General features: G+C 49.8%; 1 protein-coding gene across 2 annotated transcripts in view; it reads left to right on the forward strand.

The window, feature by feature from the left end:
* Window positions 1-600: 600 nt before the first annotated feature.
* Kazn (kazrin, periplakin interacting protein) overlaps window positions 601-17,556 on the forward strand; it is a 371,538-nt gene continuing 354,582 nt past the window's right edge. The window contains exons 1-2 of one of the 2 annotated variants that reach the window (XM_085838714.1): window positions 617-805; window positions 882-1,137. In XM_085838714.1, coding sequence (XP_085694840.1) covers window positions 897-1,137 — 241 coding nt within the window. In that variant the 5' untranslated portion in view covers window positions 617-805; window positions 882-896. Of the gene's footprint in view, window positions 1,138-17,556 lie in introns of both variants that reach the window. The other variant, XM_085838715.1, reaches the window with a different exon arrangement.

Raw genomic sequence — 17,556 nt, forward strand, 5'->3', positions numbered from 1 at the left:
CACACTGGCTCTCTGGGCTGCGGGCAGGCCTCGGCACCACTGGCCCAGGCTGAGGAAGAAGAGCGCAGGTCAGGCTCTAAGGTGGGGGTGGAAGGTGGCAGGTTCGCTGTCCACCATCTCTGCTTCCCGCTGGGCATTTCAACCCTGCAACTAGCAAAACAAGAACTCCACTCCCGAGCTCACTCCAGTAGACCCCCCCTCCCGGCCTTCCCTCTCACGCTCCCCTCCAAGGGGCCCCCTTTGCAAGCTCCCCTCTCTTCTAAGCATCCACCATCTCCTCCTCTGCGACCCCAGCCCGGAGCAGGGCAGTAGTTGGCTGGGGCGGGGCTGCCCACCGCCGCAGGGAGGGGACAGTGGGACAGCCAGGGTCCGGGATGCACCCCTAACCCTTCGCTTGGGGGTGCCACCTCCGTCCTCATGAGGGCGCCGCCCTCCTCCTCCACTCCTCGGGGGTGTGTCCCCGAGGTGGGGGGCTCACGAGGCCGGAAAGGTCGCCGAGGTCCCCTGCAGGGCCCCCTCCCGAGCGAGCCACGAATGGTAGGCTCCACTCGGAGAGTGCCTGGCCCGGGAAGCGCACGGTGTCCTCAGCGCGCAGCTCGCCCGCCCGCCGGGGTCTTGCCGATCTCGGCTGCTCCTCCTCCTCCCGTCCTCCTCCTCTTTTTCCTCCTCCTCCCCGCGCCGCCTCGCCACCGCCGCGGCTCGGGCTGGAGGCGCCGCTGTCATTCCTGCGCCGGAGGAGCCGGCGCTTGCCGGTGCCCGGGGGTCGGGGCGCGGGGAAACCCGGGCCGCTGTGGTGACCCAACAGGTAGAGCCGGGGCCACGGCCGGCCACGCGCCCCCCGCGTGCATCATGCAGCTCTTTGTCACCTCTCTCGCCCCCAGGCCAAAATCCTGAGCATGATGGAAGACAATAAGCAGCTCGCGCTCCGCATCGATGGGGCGGTCCAGTCGGCCAGCCAGGAGGTGACCAACCTGCGAGCCGAACTCACGGCCACCAACCGGAGACTGGCGGAATTGAGCGGCGGAGGCGGCGGCCCCGGCTCGGGCCCGGGAGCTGCGACCAGCGCCTCGGCAGCAGCGGTGACGGTGGCTGACTCGGCAGTGGCGACCATGGAAAACCATCAGCACGGAGCTCAAGGTAGGGAGAGCCCAGCGCCCGGGGCGGGGACCCAGAGCGCGCTCACCGGTTCCGGTGGTGGCCGGGCCCGCGGTGTCCCCCACGCTCGCCGCGAGATGGCTTTGCATTGTGGTTCGTAACCCTTTTCGCTTGACCGTGTCAACCCGCTGCTTCCCGGTTTGGGAGTTCCATAGCGGCTGTCATTAACGCCAACCCGGGTGCAGTGTGCGCGGTGGGTCACACGGTCACACTGGCCCCCCGCCCGCTAAAGCTAGGCGCCGCTGGGCCGGTCCTTTTCAGGCACTAGAAAGTGTCCTTTGGATGGCACACAGACCCCAGCGCCGCGGCAAACTTTTTGTGCCCTCTCCCCCAAAGTCTGCTCCCCTCACCCCCCCCCCCAAACCAGCCCTCCAGTTCCAAAGGCCTCTGAAATGATTCCCCAGGAGGGATCTCTGGGCTCTGCTGCCCAAGGGAAGTAGGCTTGCATGCACTTTTCTCCACGGACGCCAAGCCCCTTGGCTGGGTTGCATCTGGAGTTTATTTTCTCCAGTCTTGAGATGGTGCAGGCTGTGGTGTGGATGCTTGGGTCTGCAGAGAGTTTTACATTTCCAGCAGCTCTATGGGGAAGAGCCCTTCCCAGGGGGAAATCACAGAGCCCAAAGGTTGATTGATGGCTGTCTGGAGAAGTAGAGGCTTGAATGGTAGGTTGCTAGGAGCCCCCGTTTAAAGGACCCCCTCTGCAGTTTAGACGAAGGGGGGGGGGGAAGACAGCTGGCCGGTGCTGACATTGAGAGATGACATTTCTGAACCCCTAGCAAGGGTTAAAGGTGTGAAGTAAGGTGGCCCTGCCACGTGTGGTGTTTTCTGAGAGTTGGGAGCAAAAGCCAAAGCAAGCTTTTCAGGATGCGCCCCCCTCACCCCAAATCGCTTTTAAGAATCAATACCGCTGCTTATTCAAACCATTTGAATTGTAAACTAAACTGCTAAAATCCTAAAGATAGGGCAGAGAGAAAAAAAAAAAAAAAACAAAAACCTCCAGTCCAAGAGGACCACTTGTATAAATATGTCACTGGGAGTGGGAGTGTTCAGGGGTTCGGATTGATTTTCTGGCTCTGTTTTGACAACCCGGATGCCTTCACTGAAGGCATCTGTCTGGTTTAGCCTTACCTTCTTAGGAAGGTATGTCTTTGCTCTGTGAGACTCTTAGCTTCCAGATCTGCAGTTCTGTGAATTCTTAAGTCAGACCCTAACTTGGTACTTCCGAAGCCTGTTGGAAGTCTTTAGGAACCCGGGGATGCAATTTGGCCATGATGTAATGGTGAGGCTGTGGAATCGCTCTGGTGTTTGCTACAAGGTTTCAAGGTTGGCATCTGGTTGCTCTCCTCAGCCAGCCCTGGTTATGTCATCCTCCTGTGAGAAAGAACCGTAGGTGAGAGAGAGAAGGGAGATGCAGGCTGGCCCCAGGATAATGCTTTGATTTTTGTCAGCAGAGAGTGTTCTGGCGTTCCAGAAGTAGCAAAGAGCTGGCATTTTGCTGAGAAGCAAGAGCCGTAAAAAAGGGACACCGAATGGATATTCCCACCATCCAGCTGTTCCTCAGACAGGGGAAAGTTAAGTGGCTTTCATCTGAGTGCGGGTTGCGCTGTGGACTGGGCGTGCTATGGAAGCCAGTGTGCCCTGCTGGTGCACTTCACTTGAAAATCGAAAGGCTGGCATCCTTATGACTAAATGGTTGGGGAGGTGCAACAGGGGGTGTTTTTTCTTTTCCTTTTTTCCTCCTAAGAGGCTCATGCCTGCAGACATGGAAGTGGCTTTGGGATCACTCAGTATCTTTAAAAACACACAACACCAGCAGCTCCCTGTGCCCGTGGGAACTTTGCACCTGCCCTGTGCCCATGCCCATGGCTGGCAATGGGTAGGTAATAGGAGGACAGAGGAGGAGGGTCTGGGTTGTTCCTGTCAGCTCTGCTGATGGTTTTCAGAACCCTTACCATGGGCCCTTGGTGACTGTATCATCAGAAAGCACGTTAATGGGTTTTGACTTGAGCTCACCTGTGGGTCGCATACCCATCTAAGTTAGTTTGACTTTATGTGAATGAGGCAGGTGGGGAAAAAAGAGAGAGACTCCTGAATAAGCTTCCTGGGCATTCACTTATCTATAATAGCATCTCAGTCCTGAAGAGAGAGAGAGAGAGAGAGAGAGAGAGAGAGAGAGAGAGAGAGAGCGCAATTTCGTCTTTGTGAGGTTTGGCTTTCATTTGTCCCCTCCCTTTGGGGTCTCTAAACACTATTTTTCAAGAAGCCCTCAGCAGAGCGGGTCTGGTTACTTCTTTTGCTGTGGCTTCTATTATGTTCCTAAAGGGGATCCTGGAGTTGTTGCGAGCTAATTTTCAGGTATGGCTGGCTGCCTTCCTTCCGTCACTCCTGACCTGGCACCAGAGAGATGCGGGCAAGCTGGGAGTCTTGGGGCTTTCTGTTCTTTCAGGTTAGGGTTGCTCCTGTGATTCTTGTTTGCCTGCGCTGGTACCACTCAAGGGGACCAGACCCTAAGAATGCCTAGTGCAGTTATGTCGTCACTTTGCAAACTGAGATTTTTGAACGCAATGAGTATTTATCTTTCAAAATACAACTATATAAGTCACTTTTAGCTAAAGTACATTATGGACATTGAGAGCATGCTAGTATGCCTTTAACAATATTACCACAAGTGATTTCAGGAAAATGCCACCTTTTACGTCCTGGTGTCCCCCCCCCCCCCCCCGCAAGAGACTGTTAGATCCATTTTCAATTTTTTAAATTTCTTTTTGGAAATGAATAAAGGAAGCGTATCAAGTCTTTGCTGGGTATTTTGTGACAGACGAGACCACTGGGTTGGTGCCTGTGACGAGGCAAACTTGGGTTTTCCTAGAGGGTTAAGACCGAGTGTCGTTTAAACAAAATATTAACTCGCTGGGTACCCTGTGTGAGCGGGCATGGTTGCTATGTAACAGAATCTAGAAAGTGAACTGCTGGAAATCTGGGCTCTCGGCACTTCGCAGGATCTTCTTTCGGAATTTCTGTTGAAAGAGCTCTTGGCAGTGGGCCCATCGCCTCTCTCCTGTTGCAAGTGAGTTGGATAATCCTAAGGAGAACTGTAGGCCAGCCTCGCCAAGGGCATCTGTGCTGGGTGGTGCATTTCACAGCCCCAGAGGCCACCTCTTGAGTTGATGGGGTCACAACTGGTTTTGACAGGTGGACAGAAGGAGGCTTGGTGTTTAAAAAAAAATACAGAGCTAAGCATTTGTTTCAGTTTATCTTGTGGAAAGGGGGTCGTTTGAAGTAGCATTTCTAAAGCACTTTCCTCGGGGTACCCAGCTCTGGGAAAGTGTATTTAAAATGCTTGCTGTTCTTTGAAGGCAAAATATAGCAGTTTGCTTCTCTGAAAATGTTTTATCTGATGAATGACTAATATTAGATTCAATTGGCTGCTTTGCAGTGCATAGAATAAAACAATTAAGAGCCATTACACCCAATTTAAATAGGTGTTAACTGTATAGACCATAACATGCTTACACCCATTAGGATGGATGCTCACCGCCTTGAGTTTATTGTTTATTTGGGGTGTGTGTACCTGTGTGCCTGTGGAGAAGGTGTTTTCCTCAGTCATTCCCTGCCTACCTTCCAGTCTCTGCCCTCCCAGTGCTGGGATTACAGGCTCACGCTGCTGAGCTCAGCTTTTTTTCCATGGATGGTGGGGCTCTGAACTCCGATGCTCATGCTTGTACGAGGAGAACGTTTGATTAACTGGACCCTCTCCCCTGCCCCCCACTGGCAAGGTACAGAAAGTCTTCCTTTGGTGCCAGGGATGGGGAAGCAGTCCCTGGCTGCTGCAGTTATTAAAAGGGGGAGATGGGAAGGATCGGTCTCCATGTTTATAAATCTTCATAGCTACACACAGATTGTATCTCCTTCTCTGATCACTACAATAGATAGCTGCCCGGGTCCTGGCATCTCCTCTTTACAAAACACTGAAAACTCTTTGGAAAGTTTGCACTACCTTAGGAGTGATGTGTGCAGGGACTCCGCGGAGATGCTAGACACTGTTGCTCTGCAAAATAACTTCTGTCTTTTGGCACTGGCTTTCCTGTTCTTTCTGCTTCTGCTCCTATCTTATTTGCTTTGAAAGAGGGGATTTCCAAATGGCAGAGAGGGTGGAACCCAGGCGTGTGGCGACATCTCCAAGGCCCCTCACTCTACCTCCGCAGTGGGATGAAGGACCATGCCTTTGGCCTAACCCGAAAGGCGGGGCTTTACGGCTCCTCCTAAAAATTACTGCGTGGAGTCACCAAAAGATTACTTACACATGAGGATGGGGTGGTAGAAATTAGTTATTGATTGGCTATCATTTACTATCTTTCCACTGTCTTTAAAGATGCCTCGGGAGGGTCCCTGGAGTCGAGATTCTGATTCATTTCATAATACTGTGTTTGTTTCCTGATTGTTTGTGGCTGTCCAGAACTGGTTTGATGTCAGGCCAGAAGTCCTAGTTGACCTGGTTTTCATACCATGAGACTAACTGCATATCATCTTGGTGTGTGGTGGCCTGCATCTCCACACCCTTCCCCTAACTCCCCAATCCCAATGGCACCTTTTAGGGATCTCATAGGCCCTAATTTGTGACTTCCTAGCTGCCAGGGAGTATGTAGCACATGGGCTTGGCAGGTGAGAATTGCTCACTGGAAGTCTGCCTGCCCACCCTGTAAGGCTCATGGAGCACAGAAGGTCAAACTCAGGGCCTCGGAAACATTCACTGGGTATTTTATGTATTCATCTGGTAGTCACTCCTGTGTAATATGGGGTGATAGGGATGTCCCTGTCCTTTGTCCTTTTCATCCCCATCATATGGCTGACCTTAAGAGATGACTTCTTATGCTAAGTCTGGTTAGCAGCCCATGTCAGGGGACTTGCTTATTGTGTGGCTAATTTTGATTGTCAATTTGCTATATCTGGGGAGAAGGAGCCTCATTTGGGGAATTTCCTCCATGGGATTGGTCTGTGGGCATGTCTGGGGGGGTGGGGCACTTGCTTAATTGAGAATTGACTTAGGGAAGGCCAACCTACCATGGGCGGTACAAACCCTATGCTACATAATAAAGATATTTGAGCATGAGCCCAGAAGCAAGCCAGTTAGCAGCGTTACTCCCTGATCTCTGCATCAGTTCCTGCCTCTGGGTCCCTGCCTTGTTCTTCTGCCCTGGCTTCCCTTGCTATAAACTGTAATCCATAAGCCAAACAAACTCTTCCCTCTCTCAGTTGCTTTTGGTCAGTGTTTTATCAGAGCAACAGAGAAGGGAATAAGGGCATCTACTTGGATTCCATACCTTTAAGACCAAACCATTGAAAGGTTCCTAGCAGTAGATTCTCCCCCAACTCCGTGCGTGTATATGTGTGTGCCTGTGAATGCGTATTTGCATGCATACGCATATGTATGTACCACCGCATTCTCAACTTTAAAGCTCTCTAATCATAAAAGACTCAGAATTAAGCTATGCCTAGTATGATTTCAGCATTGAATTATACTTGTTGGGAAGTTCTAACAACCCACGTGGATTAGAAGGACACATACATTGGCTGTGGTCAGAGTTCAAAGGGCCCAAATCCATCACCTCTTTCCATTCTTGTGGTTGCAAGAGCCTAGTCTCATGGCAAGCCTTGTGTGCTCCACACTGGTCTACTTGAACTATGGTCCTTGGCTCCACATGCACACCCATGCTTGCATGTACATGCACACTCCACATAGATCAGACAAGCCGGGAACTCATTCTGTCTGGTAGGTCCAGGGAGCTGGGTGTTAAGTGATCTTTCAAATACGAATTAGCCCATATTGTTTGGGTTGGATATCAGGGCAGCTGACATCTGGGGAATGACACAGGTGCCACCAGTACATCTCAGCATGTTGATGCCCCATGGTGCAGGTTAGCAGGTTCAAGTAGAATCCTCTAAGAAGAGACAGCATCCCTAAAGCTACAGGGTGGCCATCCGCAGCGGCAGAGTACATCCCCACAGATCCAAACTACCATCCCTGTACTCCCTAGCTGGGACCACCTCTCTAGCACAGAAGCTGCTGGAAGACCCGGGCTCAGAATGCTGCTTCTACCCTGTGAGGCTGCACGAGACCTAAATGATCTTGCTCATTTGATGAACCTCAGCTCTGAGCGGTGGCATGCAGGCTGTGCTCTGCGGGTCTTCCTGCTTCCCCCTCAGAATCCTCAGCCCCCGCAGACATGAAAGAAGCTGGATGGAGTCTGAGTTGAGTTTGGCAACAGCAACTGTTCAAGCAGGTGGCTTCTGTGTAAAAGGAAATCATTGGTTCTAAATTTATTCTGGTGGCTTTGTTGAGGTGGTGCTAGACCGCTGGGTCGGGCTCCTGAAAAGCCCTTGACCCCTTCCCCCTCTGATCAATGAGGACCCTCACACTGGAGTTTGTCACAGGCTTCTAGACCATACTGTCAGGCTGGAGGACAGAGATTAGTTGCCAAGGGGATGCTCCACTCTCTCTCTAGTCCCTGTCCCCTTCTATCCCACCACATGCTTAGGGACCCATGAAGAGAGGGCAAGGCCTTCCTCTCTCAATATTGCCTCAGCTGTACCAAATGTTCGAAGCACATGAGTCGTCTGTTACGAGCCACGTGGCCTCTGGAAGGAAGCCAGCCCAGGGCTCAGATGTTCCATTCACCTTCTGACATGTCATTGTGGCTTTCTGAGCACACCTCTGAGGTATGTAACAAAGCCCTCGGTGTTCCAGGACCTCCTTAAAGCATGTGCTCTCTCCTTCTTGAATATTTTACTGTGGTTGCGCACAAGAACTCAGCTCAATGCCTTTGCCACAGTTTGAAGGAAATAGTAATAGCATGTATACTACATGAATCCCAGGCCCAGCATGGGGGCAGCATATACGCCTAGTCTTGAGTAAAGGAGACCATGTCTCAAAGAGGTAAAGCCCTTTGTCTGTAGTGACATGATAATGACCAAGATGGTGACAATATCAGGTACTATGTGTTAATGAATCTTATGGCCACCACGGGTCCTTGTAGTGACCTAACAAACAGGTGCCTTGATAGTATCCATTTCACATACAGGGAAAACCGAGGCATAGAGACGGCATGGTGCTTGCCAAAGAACATACAGCCGTTACAGGGCCAAGATCTGGCTCCAGTGTCTCTGCCCTCAGTCAGACAACACTTGGGTGCCTAGGGTCAGTCTGCTACCACAAACCAGGCCAGCATCAAGCCAACAGGCCCTCTTGCTATTCAGGCCTGTGTGTCCTCCCTAGATGCCACCTTAGCAGGAAGCATCCTTAGCCTGGCTCCATTGAGAGACCCTGGAGCTCTCAGCTGGTGCTACCTAAGGCTGGGGCCTCTCCCCGAGGAAGAGAAGCTGCCAACAGGGAGGCAGCTGGGGTAACTGCTTGTGAGCTTAGCATCTCCAGGGTCAGCAATGGAGAGAAAGCTTAGGGACTTGGATTTGGGGCTTCTGAATCCTTAGACCATGTGTGCTTTCTGTATCTTGGGAAGGGATGTTCTAAGCAAAACTGGAATGTGGGGTACTCTTACTCTCCCTCCAACCAGAACTTCCTTTCCCTCTGCTTCTCCCTTTATAGCCTCAGAAAATTCTCATAGCCCCCAAACATGCTCAGCATTGGACCAATCAACTTCTCATAGACCATTGCCCCGGGGTCCACATCCACAGAGCTGTCATCTGGTCATGACAGCTCCTTGTCACTGAGCCTTTCTGTGCATTGTAGGGTGCGCTCTATCCTCTCCACACTCCAGCTGTGATAACCAAAAATGTTGCCACATGTCTCTTTAGTCAAAATTATCCCCAGATGTGACCTCAGGTGAGGGTCATCTTAGATTGACCGAGTCTAGGATGGACAGCCGTCTTGTCTGTTTCCTCCTGCTTCCTAGAACTCTGCCTGACACATAGAAGAGCTCAGTAAATATATGTTGAGTGAATGGGTGGATGGATGGAAGGATGATGAGTAAGAAGATAGATGGACAAGCAGGTTATGGATGGATGGATGGATGGATGGATGGGATGGATGGATGGATGGATGGATGGATGGATGGATGGGATGGATGGATAGGTAGAAGGATAGATTAATGGATTGACAGGCAAATGGCTAAATGGGTGGGTAGACGGATGGCTTAGGTGGATGGGTGAATGAATATATGGACAGATGGACGGACAGTATTGACCTGCAGATGTGTGGGATTAATCTACTTGTTACATTAAACATCCTGAGACTCTTTGGTTCTTTTTAACTGAGTGCTGCTATATCACAGTGTAAGCCCTGCTCTGAGCCCTTTATTTGTAAGTCTCCATTCATCCTTTAAAGCACCTTGTGAAGAAGCTGTGGAGATGACTCAGTCAGCAAAGTGCTTGCTGTGTAGGCATAAGAACCTGAGTTTGTTCCCTACAAACCATGCAGAAAAGTAGGCGTAGTAGCCAACACCTGAGACTCAGCACTGCATGAGGTGGAGACAGGAGGCTCCCTGGGGTTGCTGGACCACAAGCCTAGCGGAATCAATGAGCTTTGAATCAGTGAGAGACCCTGTCTCAACAACAAACAAAATGAGTAAGGTGGAGGGGAGAACAATTGAGGAAGACACCTAACGTGGACCTCTGGACTCCATCTGCACGCACTCACACACACATATTCACACACACATACCTCCCACAAATGCATTCACACAAATCAAGCAGATACATCACACACTCACACACACATATACCTCACAGCACACACACAGACACTCACAGCACACACACATATTCTCATACCACACATGCACATATGCATATACACACATATACCACATATAACACACATGGACATGCATATATGCACACACACTCAAACCACACACACATAAACACACATGCTTTCACACACATCAAGCAGACAAACCACACACACACACCCCATACATATATTCTCACACCACATATGCACACACACACATATACTACACATACTCTTATACCATACACATGTGCACACACACACACACACTTCCAGATCATCCTTTTCTGACTTTGAGAAACTGGGATTTCTAAAGATTTAGCTGCTTTTCTTGCTCCAAGCTTCCCAAAGTGGCCAGCTGACAAGAGAACAGATGGGTTGGAAGGCAGGTCCTGCTGACCTCGGAGCCGCCTCCCTCACTAGAAGGATGAGCACACTTCGCTGTGGCTGCCTGACGACACCCCACCCCCAGGATGGGCCGGCTTTTGTCCACTGCCTCCCCTTCCTCTTTTGTCTTCCTTCTCTGTCTGTCTTGGGAGATTGGGCTCACAGGCTTAGAAACCACAGATCTAATATGGTACAGGCAAGTTATCTCTCAGCCTGGTAGGTGTGGCTGACTCGGAAACATAATTACTTTTTATAATAAAGGTCTAGGCCTATAATGGGGAAACATACAAGGCATTGACAGCACAGAGGCTGCCCTGATGGCTGTGACAGCCGTGACATGTGGTAAGACCAGAATGGAAACACATTAATGTCACCTGAAACTGGCCATGATAGATTAGTAAACAATACAATTGCTTCATAGGATGGCATTGAGCAGCCGATTACAGCGATGACATGGGACCTTCTTAGCTAGAGAAAGATCATGGAGAGAGACTTAGGCCCAGCTCCTGAGGATCTGAGGTCTAAGGACAGACTGTTCAAGTCCAGGCTGGGCTGCATGCGCAGTGAGACCCTGTGTCAAAAGAACTCAACTGTTGAGGGCATACTCTAGGACCCCGCTTTAGGTTCCTTCTTACTTCCTAATGTAAATGCTTTCTATAAAGGGCATTTGTCTGTTACATGCCTTTTTCCCATATGTAGGATCTATATAAAAATAGAGAGGAGATTATGGAGTAAGAAGGGAGGGCGAGGGGGGCCAGAGAAGGTCATGCAGACTGAGGGTGATCAACGTGTGTGCTGTGTCACCATGAATCCCTGCATTTTGTACAGTTGATATAAACCAATTCAAATAAATCATAGTGCTAGGGGGAGCAATGGTGGGGAGATACAGGGCTTAAATGTAGAATTATCTTTTTTAAAAGTCCTTTGTCCGTTAAGGAAGCAAGAAACAATGCAGATATCTCTCAAGGCAGGCGTACCAACAGCTTTTGGAATGAGCTTCCCACTCACACTATCCTCTTGCCTGAGGCTGAGCCTCTTGTCAACTACAACAAACAACCTTGAATATCTTCAATTGCCTTGATGAACTTGAAATTAAGGAAAAAAGCAATGGTTGAACATACTGTATTTGTTTTAAAATGGTATTGTGATTAGATACACATATATACATACATATTATTACATATGTGTATAATATATTGCATATTTAATATATATGTATATACATATATGTATGCCCATAATATGTATATTATATACATATATAATATAATATGTAATTTGGAACATGGTTGAATCCATGTTTTTCTTTCTTTTCTTTTTGTTTCATTTGTTTTTCTATCCTTTCCACTTGGAATTCTCTGGACGGCAGGATCAACTGTAGAGAATTCTGATCCTCACCCTGGACAGAGCTGGGGTCAAAGAGGGATGAATGTTGCTGAGGAGACCTGGGCCCCAGGGTTCTGTGTTTATCGATTCTTTTAATCAATATGTTCACCCACTTTACTGGGCTTTTTTCTGGTCCTACAAGGTGGTCAGCCCTTGCTCCCAGTTGGAGGCCAAGAGAAACGAATGTGTGTGTGCTTGTTGCTTGCTTGTGCTTCACTTGACTTCTCTATTGATACAGTTCATAATGGTGCCGCCCACAATGGGGTGGGTCTTCCTGAATCAATTAACTCGAGAGGGTCTTCCACTGACAGGACCACAGGCCAGCTCAGCATAGACCACCCTTCATTGAGACTCTCCTCACAGATGATTCTAGGTGGCCTGACGTTGGCAGTTAAAGCTAGGCAGCAAGATGGTCACAGCATCTCTCAAGATGGTGCCCTGTCCTCAATGTCTAGCGAGAGGCCATGACATGGACATCCTTCCTACATCTTTTCTATAATCTTTGACCTGTGCTCTGGCTTGCCCACAGCCTCTGGTCAGGGGCTAGAGATTGATAACCAGGTCAAGTCACTGGGGGGATGTCTGCTGATTCCAGTGGCTTCCATGTGGTGATGAATTTCCCAAAGGACAAGGTCTTCTGCATCACACATCACCACCACCCAGAGATTCAGGGTATGGGGACTCCCAATGTGGAGCTCTGAGGTCTCAGTGTGTGCAAGTTTATATTCCCTATGTGTTGTGGGGATAGAAGCAGGTAAGTTACCAAATCCACTCTTCTTTCTTGTCACTGTCTCTCCAAGGAAATGCTCCAGGTCCCCCAGAGTCTCTGTTATCAAGGTCCCAGATGCCTTCCTCAATAATGACAGCCCTAAAGTCTTCAGATGTTACCAGATGTCCCCTGTGGGGGACGAAAGAATTCTTGACTTGGGAGCTCCTGGTTGGATGGAATGGCATTCAGCATGCCCCGTGGACTGAGACTCATTGGGTGGAAGTCTGTTATCAACGGTGCACCCATTGTTGAACTCCAAGCCATCTCCTTTTAAAGGAAATACTTTACTTCTCTAGTTCACTTCTGTCTTTCAAAGACACGGTTACTTATCTTTACTCCAAAACATAGGCCTTCGCATGATGCTTCTGTGAGACGTAAGAGCCTTGCTTGTAGAAGGATCCCTGCATCCCCTGGTAGCCTATTGGCTCTCCCTGCTTCCTAATGCACCTGGACCCAGCCCATGATCAAGCTGGAGCTTCTGGAAAGAGCCCATTGGTGGTTCGGGTAGCAAACCAGCCAGCAGTCTTTGATGTGAACCAACAGAAGGCTGAGGTTCTGAGAAGCTCAACCCTCAGAGACGGGCAGGGTTGAATTCAGAGGAGACAAATCATGTGTTACAGACTATTTCCAGAAAGTGACCCTTCCCTGCTGAGCAAGCTCATGCTAGCAGTATTAGCCAGGGGCTACTTTCCAGGAGTTTAAATATTAGCCAGGCATTTGCTCTGTGTTTATATCCTGGGATGACATTGCTACCACCATCTTTGCTATTTCTGCATCAGCGTGTATTTGAGAAATCACAGGGGCTGGGGAAATGGCTCAGTTAGTAAAGTGCTTGCTGTGTGCTCATAAGGAACTAGGTTCAAGTCCCAGAATGGTACTGTATTCTTGTAATCGCAGTTCTAGGAGAGACAGAATTAGGCTGTGGAGCCCATTGACTGAGTGGACAGACCACTGAGATGTTTAGCAAGCTCTGGGCCAATGAAAAGACCTTGTCTCAAAAGTCAAGATGACGCCTAAGAAATGACACCTGAGGTTCAAAACTGCCTCCAGGAGTGAGTATGTGCAAGTGTGTGCATGTACAACCAAGCATATGAGAGTACCTGAACTCATGTGAACACTCACATCTTCAACACACCCACATGAACACACACACACACACACACACACACACATACGTGAGCACAGACATCCATGAAATGCACACAGAGAAGGAAACCACAAAATGACCTTTTCTCTCCCCAAGCTGTACATCGGAAATACAAGGGTTTGGACTTCCTGTTGCTCTCTCTGGCCACCCACAATCCCCGTGGCCTTTGGATCTTAGAGTGCTGCAGCAGATGCAATTGGACACATGCACAGCTCCATGTATGACAGTAACATGGGGTCACAGTCAGGAGTCTACCATGTGCCCTGGATGTTGGGGGCTGCCATCCTAGAATTCTGCATCTCTTCTCGATGTTAAAATGATTCTTGTCTCTTGAGCCTGCCTCTGCCTCACCGTGGCATGATCTGATTCCTCTGGGATTTGAGCTCATGGCTTTAAGAGAAGGCCTGCAAATTTTTCTGCAGAGTGCCCTGTTGGTGTGTAGACAGGAAAACACCAGTTACCATCAGAATAACAGGACTGGCGCCCCAGACTAGATTTCCAGCAATGTGATTTGATTGGCCAATTGCCATCCCTAACTGGCATCATCCTGCCCCGTCTCCAGCTCTGCCCTCAGTCCCCTCAAGCATGCCATCCATCACCACATTCTCTCGTTTATGCCCATGCTATATAATGGCCTTAATCTCCACAGCACACTCCGATTTATGAGAGGAATGGCATTTACAAAACCGTTTCTCCATTCTTCCATAGACACCAGAAGCAGGTCCGGGCTTTCTTATAATAAACCTTCCTTTTAACAATGGTTTATCACCTGCAATTAAGATCACCTGGAAGAGCCTCTTAAATAGCTTTCATTTTTCTTCCTTTGTGTTTGGTCTTTTGCTGCTGGGTTCCCCAGCACTTGGGAGGGAACAGCCCAGGCAAGAGAATGCCACTCCGCAGACACACCTTGTTGGAGAGGAGTGCTCAGGTAGGGTGTAGTCATCCCAGGGCCAGGCCTAGCCAGGAGGACTGTCTGTGAGGCATGTCGGCAAAGCAGTTCCTGCAACGGATTTAGGTGTTCAGAGGGAGAAAGTGCCAATTCGTGTGGAATCGAACACGACCTGCTTAGGAGGACTCCCTGTTTTCTGTCACACGCAAGCTGGTCATCAAAGAAAACAAAAAGTTTAGGGGGACTGGGAATGGCAGTTGGTAAAGGCTTGCTGTGCAAGAATGGGGCCTCAGGGTGATCTCCAGCATCCACATGACAAGCTGGGCATAGTGGGGTATGCACCGAATCCCAGCACTGGTGAGGTAGAGACAGACAAGAAGAAGACCCCTGGGCCTTGACAGCCAGCCAGCCATGCCTCAGTGGAAAGCCTAGATCCCAATGACAGAGCCTGTCTCAAATAAACAAGGTGGGGGTGTCTGAGGAATAATAGGCAAGGCTACCTCCTGTCCTGCACATGCTGCATGCACATGCACCGTCCGCTCAAACAGCAACAACAATGATAGCTAGAGTCAGCCTCATTATTTAGGTTCCATTTGGGGTGATGTTGGGAAATGACAGCTCCTAGGAAGGGTCTCTGCTGAGTCTGTGGTAATCATGTCCTCCAACTAAGAAGTGTGTTGTCACAGAGGAGTTCAGCATTCCAAACACGGGACATGGATCCCTGTCCCTTACCTGGCCCAGCTCTTCATGTTTCTTAGTGGGAGGAGACAGGCTCATGGCTTTACCAACAGAAGCCTCCGTTTCCTCAGAGGGAGCCCTGGCCTTTTAATGCTTCCGTAAAACTAAATTAGAGGGCTGTGATGTGCCAAGCCCAGGGCCCAGTGCTCGATATGTCCCCTGTAAATGTCATTCAAGAATGTCCCCAAGTGTTTGGCATCCTTGGGGCACTGAGGGAAGAGGCTGCAACTATCTCTTTGTATTTTCATGCAATTAATATTGGAGGACGCAGTGTGATTGGCAGGTGCTGTACTGAACACAAGGGATACCTGGGCAGTTGAGGTACCCAAAGACAGGTGAAGGAAAGCCAAAGAGGGGAGGACACAAAGTGGAACTCAAGACCTGGATTCTAACCCCAACTCTGACACCTTCAGCCTAAAGAAGAGCAAAGGGGGCTATCTCACTTCCACAGTGGCTTGTGATACTGACAGTCTGACCAAGGGATGGGATGTGTCGCCCCGACTTCCTTTGATCCTTAAAGACTTCCCAGATGGCTGTGGGGAAGGGGCACTGGTTACTTCGCTGTGAACAGAATAACTGACAGAAGTGAGTATATTGAGGAAGGGTTTAATTGGGCTCACGGTTTTGGGGCACAGTTCATCATGGTGGGAAGAGCATGAGGCAGTGGGTCCAGAATCCAAGGCCATAGGATGGTACTGCCCATGATTAAGGTGTGTCTTCATATCTCAATTAACTCAATAAAAAAACATACCCCCCCCCCACACACACACACAGACACATGGAGGCTGACGCAGGTAGCCCCTTACAGCTGTGCCTCGTGGCACGACTCCTAGGTGACTCTAGCACCGGTGAAGTTGGCTCTCAGTGTCAAGCATCACAGGAGATGGGACACTGAGTCACCCAACATGAGTGTCGTGGGTAAAGACAGACCCCTCTGAAGTTTTGTCCACCGTGATCCCCTTCTCAGTGTGAGTGCTATTACCGCCCAGTGAGCTCCACTTCCACAGCTATTTTAGAGAATTCAGGTTGTTTCACTGGGAGAATATAGCCTTCCCTGGCTTAGCCAGAGATGCCATAGGCCTTGGAACTTGGCTAGAGATATATGTGGACAGTGTGGTAGTCCTGGTGCAAACCACTCAGGTGGGTTGTGTCTGTTTCAGAGAAGGGACACAGGCATGTGACTTCACAGTTGAAGAAACTGAGGCTAACAGGGTCAAATGAGCCAGCTGACCCACAGAGTGCTGGGATCAGCCATCCCTGAGGCCCTATGCTTCTCCAAGTGATGTCTGTGTAGATACAGAGGTCCTTTCTGCCAGCTCTGAAAAAGTCAAATAACAGCATAGATGCTTGTGTGTGTGTGTGTGTGTGTGTGTGTGTGTGTGGCGTGCATGCACACGAGTGTGGCAGGATATAAAATGTCTTCCTCTAGCATTCTCCTCCTCATTGTCTTGAGACAGGGTCCCTCCCTGCACCAAGCACCTGCTATGTTCAGTGTTGTGTCTGCCCCCAGTGCTGAGGTCAGAGGTACGTGCAGCCTTGCCCAGCTTTGCACACAACAGCTGGGGACTTGAACTCCGGCCCTCAATGCTCTCTGAGGCAAACCCTCCTACGCACCGAGCCATCTCCTCAGCCCCAGACACATCTTTTCTGTATCACCATGAACCTGTTCTGGGAAACAGGAAAGTGGAGCGAGGGAACCCCACCCCACCGTACCCCACCCCACCCCCACCCCCGGCCTAGGGTGCATGGCTCAATTTGGTTCACAAAATTGGTGATTTGAAAATGAAAAATAAATAAATAAATAAATAAATAAATAAAAAGGAAAGGGCGAGCCAGATACCCAAATTAAAACATTAAATCTTCCCAGAGTTTCTGTGCTCCGAGCCATGTAAATAGGGGTGAGGGCAGAGTCCTTCTGCTCACAAATCAGCCTCTGAAGCTGGTGGCCCTGGCTCGCTCAGGTAGTTCAGCTCCTCACCCTCGGCGCTTGGCATTTCTGAGATACAGGGGGGCTGGAGGGTCCATTTGTCATCCTGACTGCCCTCCCTAGGGTTTCTTGGAGGCACGATCTCGGGGTTGCCTTCTGCATGAAATATGAAGCTAAGGACAGAACCGGGACATTTCAATGCGGCAGGGTACACAGGGGAAGGCCGGTTCTCTGCCCTCGCCTGCTCATTTGCATTTATTTTGCTCCCAACCATTTGTAATATAGTGGTGGGTGTCCATCAAACAGCTATTAACTGTGCAGCCTGCTCCTAAGGGGCTGGCCGGGCTGCCTCTTACACGTCCAGGGGACAGCGTGGCCCACATGTTGGGTCACTCAGTGGTCTCCTGAGCTA

This window comes from Mus caroli, unplaced genomic scaffold, assembly GCF_978045245.1.
Source record: "Mus caroli unplaced genomic scaffold, Mus_caroli_1 scaffold_6, whole genome shotgun sequence".
Lineage (NCBI taxonomy): Eukaryota > Metazoa > Chordata > Mammalia > Rodentia > Muridae > Mus > Mus caroli.